At 43.8% G+C, this 20,397-nt stretch overlaps 1 protein-coding gene and 1 long non-coding RNA gene across 2 annotated transcripts; one reads left to right on the forward strand and one right to left on the reverse strand.

Moving 5' to 3' along the window:
- Nucleotides 1-345: 345 nt before the first annotated feature.
- Nucleotides 346-19,972, reverse strand: LOC115567917 (mitogen-activated protein kinase kinase kinase 5). The gene is made up of 28 exons (XM_030394857.1): nt 19,486-19,972; nt 19,240-19,379; nt 17,841-18,028; nt 17,510-17,678; nt 16,092-16,198; nt 15,714-15,884; nt 15,391-15,503; nt 13,657-13,816; nt 13,293-13,443; nt 12,325-12,429; nt 11,949-11,998; nt 11,253-11,348; nt 10,015-10,099; nt 9,508-9,641; nt 7,956-8,083; nt 6,970-7,106; nt 6,779-6,884; nt 6,494-6,651; nt 5,907-6,108; nt 5,535-5,700; nt 5,026-5,191; nt 3,197-3,382; nt 2,990-3,095; nt 2,583-2,841; nt 2,225-2,337; nt 1,260-1,357; nt 1,074-1,150; nt 346-878 (listed from the first exon to the last, which is right to left on the reverse strand). Exons 1-28 carry the CDS (start codon nt 19,814-19,816, stop codon nt 782-784), a joined length of 3,999 nt encoding a protein of 1,332 aa, XP_030250717.1. The 5' UTR covers nt 19,817-19,972; the 3' UTR covers nt 346-781.
- On the forward strand, nt 15,392-19,172 carry LOC115567918 (uncharacterized). Its single transcript, XR_003981295.1, has 2 exons — nt 15,392-15,530; nt 17,498-19,172. It is a non-coding gene; the product is annotated as an uncharacterized LOC115567918 (long non-coding RNA).
- Nucleotides 19,973-20,397: the final 425 nt, after the last annotated feature.

Consider the following 20,397-nt stretch of genomic DNA (forward strand, 5'->3'; position numbering starts at 1 on the left):
AACCACATACTGCTCCTTTAAGATGACTGTTACAGCCAGTGGTTAAACAGTTATGAATACGCATTACGTATATCTTTAGTGAGTGCCGTGATTATTAAGGGCCAGGCCCAGTGTCTCAATGAAGTCATACCCCAGAGCACGGAGCTGACATGCATATGTCATTTAACGAGCCATTGTTGAGGTTATCAAAATAAAGAACATCCTCTGATCTCACACTGGACCACTGAGACTACCAGGCAACAATGACAGACTGGAAAAACAACAAAGCAGATACATGAACAAATGCCTTTTTATACATGTGGAATGTTTCTCTAAAGCCAAGTTTTATAAGGAGTTAGTCTGGGAGATTTGAGGTTCCTGTTTATTATCTGAATGAGATACATTGTACAAATGACCAGAATGCAGAGACGTTCATCTTAAATACAGTATGCCTTTAATAACTTAGGTCCTGCTAAGCTTTCTGTAAAACAGCGTCATCATAAAACAGCATTAAATGTGTTAGTTTGCTTACTAGGCAGTTTTTTATTCATTAAATGTTTTTATGAAGGCATAATTAAAGTCCCATTTGCCACAGAAGCCCTGAGAAAATGTCAAATGCTGGCAAGATTCAGCTTTTTGCATTTTAATGAACAGGCACAAAAACTGAAAGGAAGCGGTCGTTTTAAAAAAAAAAAGACTTCTCTGATAAGTCAGTCATGTTCACCGCTGCCTCATCTCCTCCAGATAACACAGGACCAGCCTGTCAATGAATCTGTCCTCTGATGTACAACATCAGCAGCCATTAAAGAAGAGTGTCCTCGCTGTCCTCGTTGTGCGTGCTGAGCTGGGTCTTCCTTCGAGCTTTGATGGCCGCCCAGAGTCGACACAGCATGCCGCCTCTGAAACAGCAATATTGGGACAGATTTTTAACAGATGTCAGTGCAGTCTCGAACACCACCGGGGCTTTTTTGATGAAACACAATCTAACGAGGTACACGGCGTGTTTTTTCTGCACCACCATCTCCCGGGGTAATCCACTCTTACACTTCTGCACGGACAGATGGTGTGAGGGGCGTTGTGTGGAGACGGCTCACCTTATTCCACAGTACATCAGGTCATCCCTGGAGGCCACGTGGAGGAGACAGTCCAAGGTGAACTCATGAGAGAGCAGCTAGATAACAGGATCACACAGGTGAGGATTAACAGTGTGCAGGGGTGAGTAATACCAACAGCCTCGGGAGTGGAAAAAAAAAAAAAGGCAGAGCTTCGGTTGAGTTTACCTTATTGATAGTGTCTTGATCTACGAGGGCAGACTTGAGCCAGCGGACTAAAGCCTTCACCTCTGGATTAGAGTTTTTCTGCAAGGCCAATCCGCCATCTATAATGCACAGAGATCACAACCGCTCAGACAGCATCGTGCATGTCGTGTCTAACCTTGTAGATGTTAACACACAACAGAAACTCCTAGCCTGTTCCGAAGGCACGCTGCAAAATCATTATCCAAACGGATGAGTCAAGTTTGAGCACATTAGCCGATGATCCCGTGGTCTACGCCTCAGACACAAACCAGTCAGGCAGAAATCCAGAGCCTGGAGCTGAGGCGTGGGTGGAGAGTGACTGGTACGAGTGTTAAGAAACAGTAATGACAGTCACTGAATTGATAATCCGGAGAGGGCTTGGTCCGTTGATGCAATACTGGTCATGCCGCAGCTTGCGTGGTTGCTCATCAGGCTGAACTCTTACCAACTCTGACTCGGATAGTCGCGTCTTTGGCAAACGACTTTAGATAATGTTATAACTATCCTCCATTTTAAAAGATATAGTCGTAACACGAGCATTAAAAGACTAGGCCTTTGTTACGCATTTTTGCTCAGACAGTGTTTTAAACCTCAGGGCTACAGTGCATTTCGTGTAGTTGCCTGTCACTTTAACTCCAGGGGAAACATCACATGATGCGTCAGAGTATCAGGAACGAAGTCAGCGAATAAATCTTTTACATATTGCCTCATCCAGGAGACATTTATGCCCGACTCAGGTCAGATAGATTTTCATCAGAGAAGGTGGTCGCTAAACAATGAGGACAACAACTCCAGTGATCCTACACTACTTGGCAACGTCTTAAACAACATAGTTTGAGTTCAAGAGACTCCTAGTGGTAGAAATACAGATAAAAATGTCTAATTTGGTGTATTTTCTTTTATCGGATCTTACAAGCAGGGGGGAACCAGCCAGTTAAAAGCGTTACCTTCAGCGACTGCCGCCTTCCTCAGCGCATCTATCTGTTCCTGTTTCCTCTGGACAGAGCTCCTCAGCAGCTCCTGGTACTCTCTCTCCTTCTCATTCAGCTGAGTCAGCAGTCTGAAACCCAAACAGCCATCATCACTCAGCAGAAAGCAGTGCAGCCCAAAAAATTCTGATTAATCGCTGTGTAATTAATGTCTAGTGTTCCAGGGCTTTGTGGGGTTTTTGTTTCCCCCCATCGTCACATAATAAGTATTTCATTTAAATTCCAAATGTAAATTCATGTAGCGTTTAAATCTGAATCCTTCACGGACGTGCAAGCTGCCGCCCTTCACGAAAAAATAGCAAGATAAAACAATCACCCTCTGGTTTCTAGTCGTAGTTCTCTTAGTTTTTCACTGAGGGGGCAGTTGGGGTTGAGGACGAGGTCTGCAGGGAGGTTGGGGCTGGGTGCATACGGGATCTCGTTTATGGGCGTTTTGTCCAGCGAGTCTTCTGACGCCGCCTGCTGGTCGCAGAGCAGGAGACCTATGGGAGTGTCAGGAGTGTCGGGGTCGGCGCACTGCTCCTCAGGGGTGCCGTCCTCCATCTCAAACGAGGACTGCAGCTGGAGTTTGAGCTCTGAGGGGAAGAGAGGGAAGCGGTGGGATGGATGGGAGCAAAGACGGTGGTTGAATGAACGACAGGAATCCCAAAAAGAAGAAAAAGAAATTAACTCTCTTCAGGGATTCAACCCAAACGTCTGAACTTGGATCAGATGAAGCTCTACCTGGTAAAAGCACCGTGAGGGCGTCCTGGACTGCCTGTCTCAGCAGGTTGTCCAGAGCAAACATCCAGTGAGGCTTCACTTGTTGTTGCCTCAACACCTTTTTCACCTGCGCACAGAGCAGAGAGTTCAACATGATGGTGAGGAAAGTTGTGTTTCACTCAATCTACTGACTAGGAGAATGTCTGTGCTGACTCTGAAGTGACTTACTGCATCTTGGAAGCTAAACAGCACCACCTGCAGGCTGTTCGGTGACACTGCGGCGGCGAGAAGTTTGGCTCGGAGCTCCAGCAGGCTACTGGTCAGCTGCTTCCTGTCCGGGGAGCGGATGTTTTCTCTCAAGCAGCTAATGAGCTCATTGATGTGGTCTGCAGTTAGTGAGGATCCCTCGCCATGCTGTTAACAGAACAGAATGTAGTGGGATACAACCCTTATATTGTTCTTACTTAGAATTTTCCAGTCACCTTTGTTCCCCTTTCTCACGAGGGGCCTCGGAGGGTCAGAACTGAAACATAATGGTGAGCCACGGGCCAAAAGCAAGCAACCATTGTGTTGCTTTAAGACACAAAATGGCGCTGTAGGGAAGCCTGGAGAGGCACGTGTGTTAAAAAATTCTGGTGATACATTTTCTAAATCTGATCTGAACTGTTTTTTCTCCTTTGTCTATGTCTTGTGAAAAGGTGAAAAATATTTGAAATTTATGATGTTCCTGATTTTTGTCCACTTGCCTCTCAAGGCTTCCGTAGTTCCAGGATCCTTCAGTAACTTTTATTGACTGGCTTCCTGCATAAAGTGTCACTCGATGATGAAAGATAACAATAATCAGTGATGCTACATATTTAAAGAGCTTTTTCACATTACCAAGAAACTAAAAACAGCACACAGCGATTTCATATCGTATCAATTGTGACAATTATTATTTTGTTGCTAGAGAACATCTGGACGGCCAACTTCACTTTGGGCAGCCGTGCTCTACGTTAAGCCTCTGAAGTCACAGCTGTGGTGCTGCACTGAAAACAACAGCTTAGTCTCACTTTTGTACGGATTCACCTTTGATCCAAACACTTAAGAAATAAGTCAAACATTCTGTGCACATTTTGAAATTTTGATCATTATGATATTTAAATGTGTGCAACACAACCCAGCATCATTTCTCAATCTTCATTTAAATATTGCATCAAAAAAGTGTTGCACAAGTCGGCAGTTGGCTGGTGTATGAAATATATAGTACGGTGCTGATCATGTGAGATTTAATATCCATTTCTGTACATTTGAAAACACAGTCCATCAGATAATTCTTGCAGCCATTCGGCAAGCCAATTTCACCACAACGGGTGAACAGATCAGCAAGATATCAGGCTACAAAAATAAAGCACTAGGACTTCAATGTTACCTGCAGAGTCAGAGTCTGATAATGATGCCTTCGCAGACATAAAAGTTTTAGTTTATTGCCAAGTAGGAAACAGTTCAAATGTTTCTATTTGTTAGGCCTGTGTTGATAGGTCCCTTTGTGACTAGTGAGGCTTTTATTTCTAAGTGGATCCTGGCAAAAAACTGAACCGGGGAGAAAACCGCCTAAAGTCTAAAAGTCCTTTTTCGGGGGAATGTGCTTCCCTGCTCTTGTGCATGCATGACAGCTTTTAAGTGGGAAAACAAAAGCCGGGCCCAGTTTAAATAAGTTGACAAAACTGCCTCTAGGCACACAGTTATTAACTACGAAGCCAACTTTAATATTAGTTCTGCCCTCGCTGCGGCGTAGACAGTCATGCCGTGTGGCTGTTGGATCACATGGAGGTTTTTCGCAAAGCCGGCGCAACATGTTTGGACAATTTGTGCAATATCAAACTAAAATGGAATCCAGACGTTCAGGGATTATAATGGGGAAATTTGCACACGATGACTATTAGCGAAGACTCTGCCAATCCTGATTTATCTGTCACCATGTCCCTGTTAAAAGTACAAATGAATAAAAGTATGTTATGATGGAAGATGTGCAGTTATTAGATTGCACAATACTGTGACTTTTTTCTTCCACCCACCTGAGGCACAGATTCCTGTATATTGAACACGACGAGACTGATGTAGTCGGTGAGGACTCGGTGCAGCGTCGCCCTCCTTTCACTGTCCTTCCTCAGCATAAAAAGACCAATATTCTCCTCTGTTGAGGCCGGGCTGCACATCTCTGACGGCGAGTCCTCTGGTAATCTGGACAGCAAGAAGATAAATCAAAACGGATCATCAGATAAAGTTATAAAAATAACGAAACGAGTAACGCATCTATTGAAATGGAAAAACCTTCGAGATAAAGAAATGAAGATAAGGATGATGAATGTGCGATTTATTGGTGAACACATGGTTATCTGAAGACCGTGGCAATGATAAAGTGGCACTTTGACCTCATTTCTATACCGACACAGGATGTCGCCTCACCAGACGCTTCAACTGAAACCTCAGTGTGGTTTGCCACCGACGCAAGATCCTGCAGAACCACGGCTTAATGCACATTTCGTAAGGCTTTCATCTTCTGCCGAGTGGCACTACGACTTACGGCAGGAAGCTGGTGCTGGGTGGGCTCTCGGAGATTTCATTTGCTCGGAAGGCTGACTGCGGCCTCCTGAGGTCCAGGGAACAGGACAGGTCGATCGAGCCCAAGTAGGAATCGGTGTCCTCCACGAGGATGGAGATGGGTACGGACAGGCTGCGCTGATAGTCGGCTGCAAAAGATTGTGGTTTTTATGCGCGAGGGTTAGAAATCTCACACAATCTCAGGTGTCACAACAGCACTGACCTCTCATGGGTCATAACGGTCGCAGTACCAAAAAGAAGATTGCGTAACTAATCTTGATAAACTGGCTGATTAAAACAACATATAAGAGACAAAACAGCAGTATGTGGATTTTGATGTGTACTAAAGCCTCACCTGAATTAAGGAAGTCTTTAGATTCAGTTTCCTGCTGAGCTCTGGCCTTCTTCCTGGGGGACGACCTGAGGAAGGGGTCCCCCAGCAGCTCCGCCGCCGTGGCTCTGTCGTCCGGGTTCGGCGTGAAGCAGTTCATGATGAAGCACTTGGCCGTGTCGGACATGCACTCGGGAACCTTGGGGTGGATCTTGAACATGCCCACCTGGAGGGATTGAAGCGTTGACCATCAAAAATAAAGAAAAAAGAATAAAAAATAAAATACATTTTTGAATAAATAGAGTTTAAAGCTGCATTAAAGACCATCGTTCAATGTTACACACATTTAATGGATATGTTGTCTATATATATTTTTGCGTGGCATCATGTGCATTGCCTCTATCCATCTTTTCAAGTGTGAACCTCATGGTGGCGCTAGAGGAAAAAAAATCAAGAGTGACTTTTTATGATTTTTATTCTAAAGCCTCGTCGTGTCCACCACCACTACAAAAATATGGACATCGCCAAATTCAGAACGATCCTTTCATGATGCTACCATAACACCCGCATGTACAGTATTTACTAAACACACAGCTTTCCCTTATTTTTACCTTGAACATGGCTGCCTGAGGACTTCCCAGCTCGTGGAAGGGTGTTTTGCCTGTTGCCATTTCTATAATCGTGCACCCAAGAGACCAGATATCAGCCGGCTTCCCATAACCCCGCGGCCCCTGGTCTATGATCTCCGGGGCCATGTACTGCAGCGTTCCTATTGGGAGAAGAAATAATCGGAAAAGTAGTCAAAATGAAACGACTGCAACCAGTTCACAGATAAAAATACAGCTTATATCTTTAACGTATTTGAATCAAAGTGTGTGAAACAAGCAGCGTTTTACCAGCGAACGTCTCAGTGCAGGGGTTGATTCCTGCTAATCGCTTGGAGGTCCCAAAGTCGGAGATCTTCAACACACCGCTGTAGGTGTTGATCAATACATTGTCACCCTGAGACAGAGCAGACGAATGAGCCATGCTGAGATGTTTCCCAAATGCGATTGGAGAGTACTCAAAACCTAGGAGGACCTCTCACCTTAATGTCTCTGTGGACGATCTGATTTTCGTGCAGGTATTTGAGCCCCTCGAGGATCTGTTTGGTGTAGAAGATGATGGTGGCCTCGTTGTCTTTCAGAGGACCCCATTTGGAGCGCAGGAGGGACGACAAACTTCCTATGAGCAGGGACATCAAAACGATATTTGCGGATACATGTCGCACTGGAAAAATACAATTCAACTATTTCCCAACCGCGTCTCAGCTACATCTGACCCAGCTCTGGAGCGATTGTTGACATATCTTCAGGTGTTTATCTGACCATCACGCCATTGTCTGAGGAGATTTTTCTGCAGTGAGCAGAAGGACTCCGGCACCACCCACTTTCTTTAAAAACTAGCTTCCAGTAGATGTTACACAATCGCCCTTACACATCCGAATACAAGAAGGAGCAGACTTCCTCGATTCTTAATAAAGCCATCATCCCGTAACAAAGCCCTGCAGCCGTTGAGGAAATGCTGAGTCAAAAGCAGGGGCAGGGCTTCCTTATGTTGGCACCTCCAAGGAACCGAGATTCCTTGCAAGACACGGACTGCTTTAATTCCAGTGAAATTTCAAAGAACACTGTGACTTATCATAAACATTCCTCTGCATAATAATAGATTTGTAGATTCCTTGAAAACACTGCGTACAACACCGATGCATTAATCTGGTTCTCTGTGTAAAAAGAAAATGAGAGGGCATCAGTATAAGCAGATGAAGCCGAATTGCTGATCTTCAGGTTTTCTGATTTAATGACGCGAACTTGTTTTGAGAAATCCTCAGGCGGTTCTAAAAAGACAGTTTCCTGTTTTCATTTGCAGTGTTTCATACAGCAAAAGGTACGTGCAAGGTGTCATTTTTGAGAAGTTTTACCATTTCCCTTCAATGTTTTTACATCAGTGTAGATGAGTAGATTAAGCTAAAACACCCCCTCCTATTCACTGAAACTAAATATATTAGAAGTTTAAGAGGTCAGGGGTTCATACCTCCGGGTACTTCCTCCATGAAGATCTTAATGAAGCCATCCTGACTGACAGAACCCAGGTACTGGACAATATTTCTGTGTTTAAGCCTCTTGTGCAGAGCGATTTCCTCATGGAGGGGCTGCGAGTACCTGTGGGAAACAGAGAGATGCACAAGTTTAACTTTTGGCCAACAACACAACATCACATATGACAGATATGATACTCACCCCCGGGCCAATGGAAAGTCAGGGGAAGTTTCAGTTTGAGTCCTCAAACCCTTTCTGGAGCTTCACAGCAGAACAGCATTGTTGCATTTGTCTAGACAACTGAGGTAACTGAGGACTGGAGACAACCGAATGATAAATAATAAAAAAACAACATAAAATGTCTCCATACAGTTTGTGTGGTCTGATCCAAGTTTTTGGAAGAAACCAAGATCCCAAATGGATTTAAATAGATGTTATTTACACCCTCGAAGCACGATGCTAAGGCTTTTAGCTCAACAGATACAGTGAAGAATTTGGCTTTGAAAGAGTGTAAGTAACATCTTTTCAAAACTATTTGGAATCTAAAGGGGTTCTAGAGACCTGGATTACTTGACAAGCTGTATGGAGCCATTTGAAGTAATTTCTTTCAACCTTTTTTTTTAAATTTCAAAATAAGTCCCCGTCAGCGTCAGACGTTCAGGAGAATGATGCAACGCCGTTTTGCTGCGAGGCTCCGGAAAATGTTTTGTGGACTTTGAAACTTCCCCTGACATTCCATCACCATGAAGATGAGTAGATCATGACTGAGTCTTCTTTTTTTTGGTGAACTGTTCCTGTAAGTCTGTTGACTGTGCATTACGGACGACGCATCCTCTCTGATACACGCAGTTTATATTGTGTTAGCAGAAAGAATAAACAAGGTGGAACAATGATTAACTTTGCATTGCAAGAAAATAAATGAACTGGTCAAGAGGAGCTGATTGCTTAAGCTTTATAAAAGCTTAAAAAAAAAAAAAGGTTTACACATTATGTCACATGACAGCTGCTATTGCACCACACTAAAGTGGTTTTTTTCTACTCATTCTTACTCCCCATCTCAGTTCAGTTCACAGGATCTTCTCTATTTTGTCTCTTTACATCTTGATCATTCTACACAAAAACTAATTTGACACATTTGACTAATTATTGAGTACATCTTGATGATTACAACCTACGATGACTGACAGATGAAGATAAATACCGTGCTGCGTCTTTAAAACAGAGAGGTCGGGCAAATGCTTAAAAAGTGATTTAAATATCATGTTCCCTTCAACCGAATCTTTTATTTAAGCTTCAGCTCTTTGTGTAGATTACAGAGTAACAAGCAAAGAGCGAAGTGTATAAACACTCATCCGTCTCCCCAAAGATTCCTGAAGAGCACTGGGGATCCAGAGCACGGCAGTGAGAGTCCCCTCTGCCAACTCCATTCCCGTTAGGCTTATTTGGGAAAAAGACATTCTTGTGAAAAAACAGTGCAGCTCTGTTTCCCAGCAAGGAACAACTCTGAGTGGGAAAAAAAAAAAAACAGTGGGTGTGTGTTCTCATACGTGCTGTCCTTCTCAGGGATTTCCTTGATGGCGATGCGGACTTGGTTGCTCAGATCCCTCCCAGCGTACACCACGCCGTACGTCCCTTTACCCAGAACCACCTTGTCGCCGTTCTCATTGGTCTCGTAGATGTACTGTGAAAAAAAAGGAAACGCAGGCCTGCATGAATGAGAGCGCAGTGACTGAGAGCAAGAGCACCAGAGGAGCGACGAGGAATTTCACAAGCAACCGCAAGCAGCAGAAGTGAGAAGCGTCGAGGAGTGAGAGGACAGATGTTTCATTCATTCAAGTCCCAAATTCACACGACGGATACAAAAACAAATGTGAATGTTTTTTTTTTTATGTGTTTGCACAAACAAATCATGTGGAGAATATGAAGGGGATGTTTCTGCTCTTGCGAATCAGATTTTCCCGCAGCGATTGCAGTTGTGTTTTTTTACATGTTGAGGCAGGTGAGAGCTAAAATAGAGCCGCTCTGCGTCAGAGGAACGAAGGACCGGGACTGACCTCTAGTATTCCCCCGGTTAGATGGTCCAGGTCTGGAGCCGGCTCTTTAGCCTGCTGGAGCAGAGAGTTGACCAGCTCGCAGAACCTACAGAGAGCACAGTGCGAGATGAGAACACGCTGTTAACGATGGTTGGATAAAGTTCTAGTGAACAACTAAATATAGTCCTGTGTTTTCCCTTCGTTTTTGTTTTATTTAATGTTGCATTTTTGTCTTTAATTCAGTTTAGTGTCACATCGTATCCAGAGTGGGTTTGCTCGTTTCAGTTGAGTTTTTCTGTTTAAAGTTGAGTCTTTAGCTTTACAATATCACAGTGACAGTTTCAGTTTGTTTGTTATTATAACATTGGTCGGGGGGGCGACGTTTCAGAAGTAATGAACAGGTACTACAATACAAACACACCACTTTGATGTCTGCGTGACTGTGAGTCATTTGCATTCACAGTATGAGCGATACAGATGTGGCACGCTTGTGCTGCAAATTTCGCAAGTGCAGAATATTTTTTCCATTTAATTTTAGTTTCAGATTTCATTTAGCTTAAATGTTTTTTCTACACTTTACGTTTACATTTTTGTTAAGTTTAGTTAACCGCCATTACCGCTACGAAGCATTTATTTACTTTCATATATGTTGTGTGCACAGGAAGATGCAAATGAATGAGTTCAAGCATGCAATTGTCCTGCGTATCTTGCTGCTACGCTTCATAGCATAGCAACCTGTCAACAGTGGCAGCGGGAGGCAAATCGACACTTAAAAACTACACTTAAATCGTTATGCACACAGACAGATGAAGGCTTTTATTCCCAATCTTCCACCTCTAAAAGAAAACCTTATCCCTTCCACTGTATTGAGGTGGCAACAGAGACTTCTGCAGAGGATCTCTCAAAGCTGATTCTATCTGCAGTGTTAGACGGATTTATTTGAGGTCGGGGATTTGGGTGAGCAGACTGTTTTGAGAGCGGAAAGAAAATTGTCTCCTAGGGTGATTTCCTGGAAGGCAATAAAGGAAATATGACTCACACACTGAAATTACATCACACTCATTTCTCCATGCCGTCGACGACAGAAAAACACATCTGTGAGTTTGTCTGTCGTTCTCTGATCAACTTCTCGCGCCCCGTTATGATGGACAGTTCGTCTTTATCTCGCCAGTCAGTTGGTGAGTGAGTGAATCATTCACACTGACTCACACACTCACACACACTCCCGGCTTTATCTTCACAGTTTATTAGGCACTCACCCTTTACAGTGGAGCTCGGAGGGGAAGCAGAGCTGGAAGTCATCGGAGTTGTAGTGGACGTACAGGAAGCAGCTCCGCTCATCGATCTTTGAAGCACTTAAGAGGGAGAATAAAAGCGTATTTAGAAAGGATTTTTACTCTTCAAATAATCATTATCCCTCATTTATTTGTTCGGAAAATGCTCGGCATGGCAATGTTGACACAGATAAAAACAGAATGTATCCATCTACAACCTCTTTTTCTTTTTGCTCCAGGGAACAAACGGTTCATGTTTGAATCACAAAGGGTGTCAGGGAAAATTGATTGGCTCAGGGAGGCCCTTCATGAATGATTAAAAAGGCGTTTCTTATCTTTCCCCAAACACAGTGCGTTCTGATAAAGTTTGTTTGTGGTTTTTGAAGGGACTGAGCAGCTCACTGTTTTTGGGTATTTGTGGAAAATTGCCCGAGTGGCAAATCGGCAGACAAAACCTGAAGTCTAAAGTACTCAGCAGCCCTGATCGTCAGCCGGGGAGGAATCGACAGATAAAAAAGCAGCAAAGCCTGAACCTATATTGACAGAACAGAAATCTGACTGACGGCCAAGGTTTCCCCGACAACCCTTATGTTTTGGGTCGTCTGGCTGCAGGCCTGACCACACCCTGAACAGAGAGCAGATATTTGAGGAGATGTTAGCACATGCTGTACTCCACTTTACCTCACTCCCCGGATTGCAGAGGCTGGGAAAGTCCACTGGTGTAAGCCTTTCTGTAGAATCAAGGATGAAGTTAAAAGCACAGGACAAACACAGCTTTAATTTGCATGTACATACAACCTGAGAGAGAGAGAGAGAGTCAACAGGTATGAAAGTCAGTCAAAGAACACACCCACGTACTCACCTGATTAAACATTCACTGGATCATAAAGTGTGCCAAACGTCGGTTCTTCCGGTTGCTTTTCAGCTTATTCAGCATTATGTGTGGAAGGCAGGTACTCGTAAATATGTGCTGAGATAACAAGCTGGTCTGTGGTTGAGTGTGGGGGTGAGTGTGGGGGTGAGTGTGGGGGGGGATGGGGTTGGAGGGTCTGCATACCTTAACGGTGGTGACATGTTTCAACTGGACAGTGCGGCTTTCGTCCTCCTCGCTCACACACACGATAGCCGGTTGGAGGAGTTTACTGGGCTCCAGAACGAGCACCTGGAAAGCAGCGACTGAAAATTTTAATTTCCTGAATATATCTAATCGTGTAAAGATTCATTGTCCATTCATCTGTTTATTTTTGTATTCATCTGTGAGTTGTTTGGTCTTTAAATTAGATGGGAAAATGATGAAAACACTGACGCCAATCAGTGTTTCCCAAACCCCAAGATGACTTCCTCAAATGTCTTATATTATCCACAACACAAGCTATTGAAAGGAGTAAATAAACTAGAAAAAACATTCACATTTAAGGAGGAATTAGAGAATTTTCACTTTTCACTTTTTTTTTTTTAATCACAAATAAATAAAATAGATTTATTTGATTAAAAGGAACAGTTCACCCAAGTACGTATCTTCAGTCATCATATTCTCCATATTTTCCTATGGAAAGTTAAGTGAAGTTTTGTAGACGACAACACATTTCTGGAGCTTCACAGCAAAAATCAAGTTGCAGCATTCTCCTTACCAACTGAAGTAGATAGGGACTACTGGGGGAAAAAAAAAAAAAAAAAAAAACATCCAAAGGGATGTTATATACACACTCAACTTGCACCGGAACTGGTTCAGCCACTTCAGATGGGATGCGTGCCAACACTCTTTGCAGCTGCAGTTACAGTTTCGGCTTAAAAATGGGTGTAAATAACATCTTTCCAACTCAATTTGGAATCTCAAGGCTTCTGGAGAGCTGAAGTATGCTGGATGAGCTGTATGGAGCCAATTTATAGGGATTTTTCCCCAAACTACTTCAGCTGTTTGGGAGAACGCTGCAGTGCTGTCTTGCTCTAAATCTCCAGGAATATTTTGAGCCTCCTCGCGTTTTTATCGTTAGGGTTGCTGTTAAGGTTGTCAGCGTTGCTTACTGGGCAGCGGGCTGTGGAGTCGGTGGGTTTGCAGGCCTGCAGGAGCAGCTCCATCCAGAAGTCCACGGTGTCCTGCTTAGGAGCCCTCACCTCGGGAGGCTTGGCAAACTGACGGTACAGGATGAACGTCTCCATAATGGATGCCACATACCTAAAAGGAACGCACTCAACTCGTTAATTAGCAATAAATGAATATGGAAATAAGACCAGAATCCATCAAATGCTTTCTTAATCCACAGGGGGTTTCTGATTGATTATTCAAACCAATCAAATGAGACTAAAACGATGATGATGATGATGATGATGATTAAACACCCTGATCTGCATGATTACTGCTAATCAAGACCTGGTGCTTGAGCCTCACCAGATAGGAGCTTTGAGCCTGTAGAGTTTCTCAGAGGCCTCGATGACTTTCCTGTGTTCGTTGGCGAGGATGTTCGCTCCGAGGTAGAAGCCGACATCCCAGTAGGCCTTCATCTTCTCCAGACTGCCCTTTCTACCCAGCAGGGTGCTCAGAGTCACACCTGGACATCAACAGAGAACAACCCTCACATTTCCAAGCTAATAGGCTAGCATGTGCATCAATATAATGTACGATAGCCCCTTTGCATAGCTTCGAGCGTATTCATCTTGCAGGATCCAGAAAAGTAGCAATGGAGTGCATTACAGCTTTTATCTGCACACACACTTTGTACATTATTGGCATTAAAAAGGCCACATGTGCTTAAACACTCATTGATTCTGTTTAAGAAATCAATTGAACAGACCAACGTGTGTGTGTGTGTGTCAGTCCAAAGAACATGCACTGATGTGCTTTGTGACTATATATAGAAAAACACTCTCCTACATGTGCCAGGCTGCGTTTCATTAGTCATCGAACATGCCCCCGTTGACTTCCCCTCAGCACTTGCCCCTCGGGGGATTCCCCGCCACAATCTTAAGTGTCGTTCCATTTGTCTGAAAACACTGAAGTCAGCTTGGGTAGGCTCAACCCTCAGAGCGACTCATCAACGATTGTCTTTACAGAGGTGTGTAGCACCCACAAAGTACTGCAATAATGCAGTTTGTGCAGGTAACATATGTAAAAGTCAGTTAAAGTTTTATCCATACGGAACTTGCAGATTAAATTACTTTTCAGTTTCAGTTTGTCCAAAGAATCTTACTGGTCTTACAGGTCTTAGGTCGGCTTACGCATTCACTCGCCTAGTTAGCAGATTGTTTCCTGAGTGGTGACACTTTATAATAATCACTAATAAACGGTAAATATATAGTTAATTACACCGCAGAAATGCTCATTAAAAACATTTATTAAACAACTGTTTACTGTAATGCTGCAACTGGGGTTTGTAAATATTAACAAATACTGTGTAGTTCATGTGTAAACATCATGCATGGCCATTAGGAAGTGTCACCTGATGTTCATAAACATTTACAATTGCTTAATAAATTCTTTACAAACAATTTAATTGTCCGTCAAGAGTCAACTAACTGTTAACTAAATTTTAGTTTAAAAATGTTACCTGTTACGAAATTCTCAGATTAGCTCGATGCTCTATTGAAAAGCTTGTGATTTCTTGATTCCCAACTTTGTCTGCAGTATACATTTTCTTTGTGATCATCTGTATCATGATAGTCACAAAGAAAAGGTCCTAAATCGGATACTAATGCAACTAAGTGCCGGCGTATTGCAACTGTCCGCAGAAGACGCCTCCGCCTCATTTAAATAAGTCTGCTGGTATTCGTGATGAGTCTACAACTGTCTGCCGATCCCTGATGGTTCATTCTGAAAGTGTACAAGGGCATGTGCATTCCATTTGAATCCACCCCGCTCCTCCCCCGCCTACTTTCCCTCTGCTCTCCGAGTGGCCTCGGGTGACATATGCTGTTACGTAACACCGAGGGCTGAGGGTAAACGAGGGGAAGTGGAACTACCAATGAAACGCAGCGCTGGTTTTTTGCACTAAAAGCAGATAGTGATGAAACGATTCATTTCAAGCGCCTAATGAGAAGAGTCTGTGTCCTGCATCATACAGGACCTGACCTGGTGTGGACCTTCATGACACACTTGAATGGGAAGGAATCTGAAAGCATTAAGCACCAATTTTGCGCAGCTCGATGGAAGTTTCAAACTCGTGGCCGGCTGCCATCAGGAGCACCACGTTGTTGATGCCCGAGTGAAGAGTCGGCTCCGTCTCGAAAGCTTTCCCGTACCTGACGGACGACAGAGAAACAGCGCAGGTGAATTACACTGCAACACACTGACGGATAGACGACGGCGGTAACATCAGAATAATGAGGCGAGGCAATGCAAACTGCAAACACCTTCGAGCAGCAACAATCGAAAATGACAGCAGCTAATAGGGAGGGCTCTGCAGTGACAAACAAACTGCACCCTTTCTCATGAACGCAAGGTATTTGTACCAGTAACAGGCCTGGTCCCTGCTGCGCACATCGGTGAACCCGGAGCTCATGAACATGTCTTTGTAGATCCGGCCGCACAGGCAGAAGACGTCTGACGCCACCTTCCCTCCCGACTCCACGATAGGCAGAATTAACTCCAAAGCCTTGTTGCGATCTCCAGGGCGATTCCTCCTGATTAGGGAAGATTACATGATATTAGCGCCGATGAGCACACACACACGGAGCTCTTTCATCTCGGTGACACAAGGCAAATACAGGCTTCAGGCTGAGAGTGGCACAAAAAAGGACTGAGCTGAAACCAGAGAAGAGATGACAATAGTTTGATTGAGATTGCTTGAGAAAACCAAACAAGAAATGCAGTGAGAGCTGTGCGGGTACCTGTTTAGAGCAAATATATAATGAAACTTGATATTCTGATGTCCCGCCACCAGACACATGGGCAGGTTGTTCAGCGTCTCCACCAGTTTGATTATGGAATCATAGTCCTGAGGAGAGAAGGTGCAGGATAGCGGTGTATTATTAATCGCGCTCTCATCGGACACCAGCAATTAATACTGCACGTCATTAAAACATTTATGTCTAAAATTCATAATGGTTGTTTTTGTTACACGCACACTTGACATTAGATCTGACCCTGGGATTTGGTTCATCATGACTCCCGCAGGCTCGAAAAAAATGTGACACTTATCATCAACAGTAATGCTTTCATAACATGCACATGATTAGTGCAGCAAAGTAAAACCATCAATCAATTAGTTAATCAATAGGCTGTTTGTTTTTTCCGAACATTTTTTGGTTCCCTCATAGTTAACAGAGACCTGCAACGCTTTTTCAGTTTTTTTTCCTTCCTCTTGAGAGTTGAAAAGTTCAAAAGCCCGCATCAACGGGGAGCTCCACTCTCCCACAGAAAACACTGTTCCTGAAACGCCTCGTCAGTAGTCCCGCCTTTAACTCTGTGACTATGTGACATTACCTGTCACACATTTGCATACTTTATATCGAGGAGCTTTAGGCACAGAAACACTGATTTAGCACAGCCGCTCTGTTGTCGTTAGCGGTGGCTGGCTCAGGCGTGTGTGAGCTGACCAATCAGAGCAGACTGGGTATTCACTGGGCGACTACAGAGCTGCAGCACTGGACAGTATGAGAAAACCGATGTGTTTGTTTGAGCATTAAAGCATGCAAACCTTTTCTAGTAGTAGCAGCAGTCGTTTTTTGCATGATGGGATAAATTTGGCTTTTGGTAAGAAGAGAAGGCTGATCTTTGCATGAAAGCGCTATCCAGGGGAAGACAACTGTTGGCCGGAAAAAAATTTAAAAAGTTGTGCAGACATGAGGATGATTCTGATCCCTTGAATGTGTATTTCACACTGAAAGTCCAGACCATGTGCTAATCATTCTGTCCCTGGTAGAAGCACGTTTCTGATATATGTTGATGAATCCTTTCAACATTTGACTGATTGTTTGACAGAAGTGCTTCTGGCTGTGTTTGATGTTGTATTAACTATTTCAAATGTAACCAAAAAGGCAGTTACAGCTCTTATATCACCTTAAATATCTGATCCATCCTTCATTTTAAATTGGTCAATTTAGTCATTTCATTTGTAAATACAGGATTTCAAAGAAAGACGATTTATGGGCCTTTTAATACTTATTCATTGCATCTGATAAATATGATGAATGATTGTTTATCAACTGGCCCCCTGCCTCCTGTTACTGAGTTGAGTATCCCTTGTTTAGACCCTTTGTTCATTATCATTGTATGCATTTACTCCCATTCACAGAAAAACACACACCTGAATGTCCCTGTAGGACAGCAGCAGGTTCATGACTATATCCGGGGTGAGCAGCTCCACACTGTCGAGGCGTTGCTGGATGCGGCTCAGCTCCTGGCTCAGGTCTTTACCGCTGAAACGCTCCCGGGCCATCCGGATCTCATGTCTGATTGACTCCCGGAAGTACTCGCTGTCGGCGTGAAGAGCAGAGGGGTCACAGAAATATTCAATAAATCAGCAGAGTAAAGTAAAATATGGGAGGAGGCAGTGAGCTACCGCATAAGCAAATGCATGTGTAATCTGAGACGATAATGTTTTTGGCAAAGCACGCAGCCCTGCACTTTGCGCTGACCTGGACTGAACGTGCACGTTGTTCAGCAGATGCACCAGTCTCTCCACCAGCGGGGTCAGCAGGGGCTCCAGCTGGAAGCTGGGCTGCATCAGGTCTTTCATACCCGTCATCATTGTGGCATCACAGGCAAACACTTTGCCCTGAGGCGACACCACGTAGGGGATGAATGTGTACGTCCCACACTGCTCCTAAAAGGGAAGACAATGCATGCGTCACACGGGGACTCGTCTGGCATCGGTGAAGCCGAGGCTTCGTCTGCCAGCTGTCAGTGATTTCACCTTTTAATACTTAATGTTTCTGTTAAACCACTACGACTAATCTCTCTAATATGGAACTTGTATGGATTTAGAAGATGTAACCTTCGCGTCTGGAAAGCAGTGGTGCACAATTTTTTTCGATATTTTCTGACTTCTGATACGTCACACCATTATTGTTCAGTTAAGAAAATAATCAGCAGATTAATCCATGATGAAAATATTAATTAGTTGCAGCCCTCATAGGTTTAACAGGCAAATCATCTGTGAGCCGCAACCGACCTTAGAGCTGCGATGATTAATAAATGAATCACCTCTTGGTTTTAATCGCCAGATATTATTTATAATCGATTAATCGGTTAAAGTTAAGTCCGATTCCAGCTTCCTTCTTCACTACTCTATGGGTTGTGGGCAAAACAAAGACATCCGAGGATGACATCTCGGTCTTTGAGACACACAAATAGATATCTTTTCACCATTTTCAGACATTTAATTGACCAAACAACCAACTGACTGATTAATGGACAATATAAAAAAATAATCCAACGCAGCCCGAATTGTCTACGTTTTATCTCACTCTCTTGTGCACCAAGTGGAACGTACCTGTGTGTGGGTTAATGTAACACTGTGTCAGCAAAACTTGGTCCGAAGTTTACTGTGAAACATCTCAAAACTGAAGTGTGGCCCCTCTTCTAGATAGGACCCCCCCCCCCCCGATTATTTGCTGTTTACGTCAGTTCATTGTATTTCAGGGCTGGACATTCTGACACTAATGTTGGAATATTCCACTTTTACGCAGTGTACCTCGTGTTTTATTTGCTGATACTTCAGGCCAGGCCAAACAATCGATCAATCAGGACAATAACTTACAGTGAAAGTAATCATATCTTACAGCCCTTGTTGCTCTATGTGATCACTTGTTGCTGCATGCTTTTTATGCGTGTTTGCTTTGGGACTATTGATGTCTTCTCTCTGCTCTGTGCCTGCTATTTGTGTTATCTTTCTCTTCTGTACTGATGTTGATGTAAAGCATTGGTTGTAAAAAGTGCTGACATAAATAAAGTTGTTCATACTTGCATTCATTTGTAATGTCATAATAATGATAATAATAATAGTGAGTAGGGGTTTGTTTCGCTTTAAGTTACCTTGACCGCCTGCAGGTCACTGTCTTGCTTGTAACAGTACAGGATGATGTTATTGGTCATGCTGAAACTTTCTCTCACTCCGAGGTGATAGAAGAGGGACGGCTGGCAGAAAGAGTCGCTCATCTCCACCACTGCTACGTCTGCGGAGGAAATTTTAAAAGGGCGGGTCAGTTTGCGTTATTGGCGTAGTTGCTGCGCGTATGTGTGTTATCCACACTGCCCCGCGGCCAGCATGCCTGCACTTGCCTGCGTTGTAGAAACTATCCAGGATGTCTGTGGTGCCCAGGGATATTCTCTCAAACGAGATGGTTTTGAAAACGGCGTGCGCGTCCGCACAGGCTTCCTTCACACACTTCAGGGACAGGTTCTCCTCGGTCTGCGGCACCGACGCGTCCTCGTTCACCAGGTACGCCACGGACACGGCTCTGGTGCGGCTCCGCGGGGACACGGTCTGTTTACCCGAGCCGCTCAGCTCCATGGCCAGAGAGTCCTGCCACAGACTTCCAGCTGACACCCGCACCGGGTCCTTCCTCCTCAGCTCGTGCAGGCTCATCCGCCTGCGCTCCGTCGTGTACATGTTCCCTGCAGCCGACAGTCAGTGCATGTCCTCTCACCGGACAGCCTCCGTGCGAAACGGAACAGAGCTGTTGCTTGTTCTTGTAATTCCCCAGGTGCGTCGCCGCCTCTGCTCACATATCCACAACCATTCCCGGTACTCCTCTCCACTCGACCCGCCCTCCTCCTCCTCCTCCTCTTCTCCTCCCCTGCTCTGCTCCGCCCGCTGACATTTTGAGACTGAAACTGGATGCCACCCAGCACCGACTCTCTCATGACCTCTGCTGTGAAAAACTGTTGTATGACAAAGTTCAGATAAGAAAACTTTGAGTCCCTTTCAGTCAGTAAAAAAAAAAAAAAAAAAAAAAAAAAAAAAATCTAAATTATGAAATACATAAATAAGGGGGAAAAAAAGTCTAGACTATTAAAGTCATGACACCAAGTCAAAAATGATTAAATACTCGTTTTATATAAAAGTCATAATTATATTAATCAACAAAAATTTAGATCAAAACATTAAGGGCCAAAAATTTTAAGTGAAAATAATTATATAAAAGGCCACTTATAACAAAATTAAAATAATGAGATTAAAAAGTCCACATC

This window comes from Sparus aurata, chromosome 17 (assembly GCF_900880675.1).
Source record: "Sparus aurata chromosome 17, fSpaAur1.1, whole genome shotgun sequence".
Taxonomy (NCBI): Eukaryota; Metazoa; Chordata; class Actinopteri; order Spariformes; family Sparidae; genus Sparus; species Sparus aurata.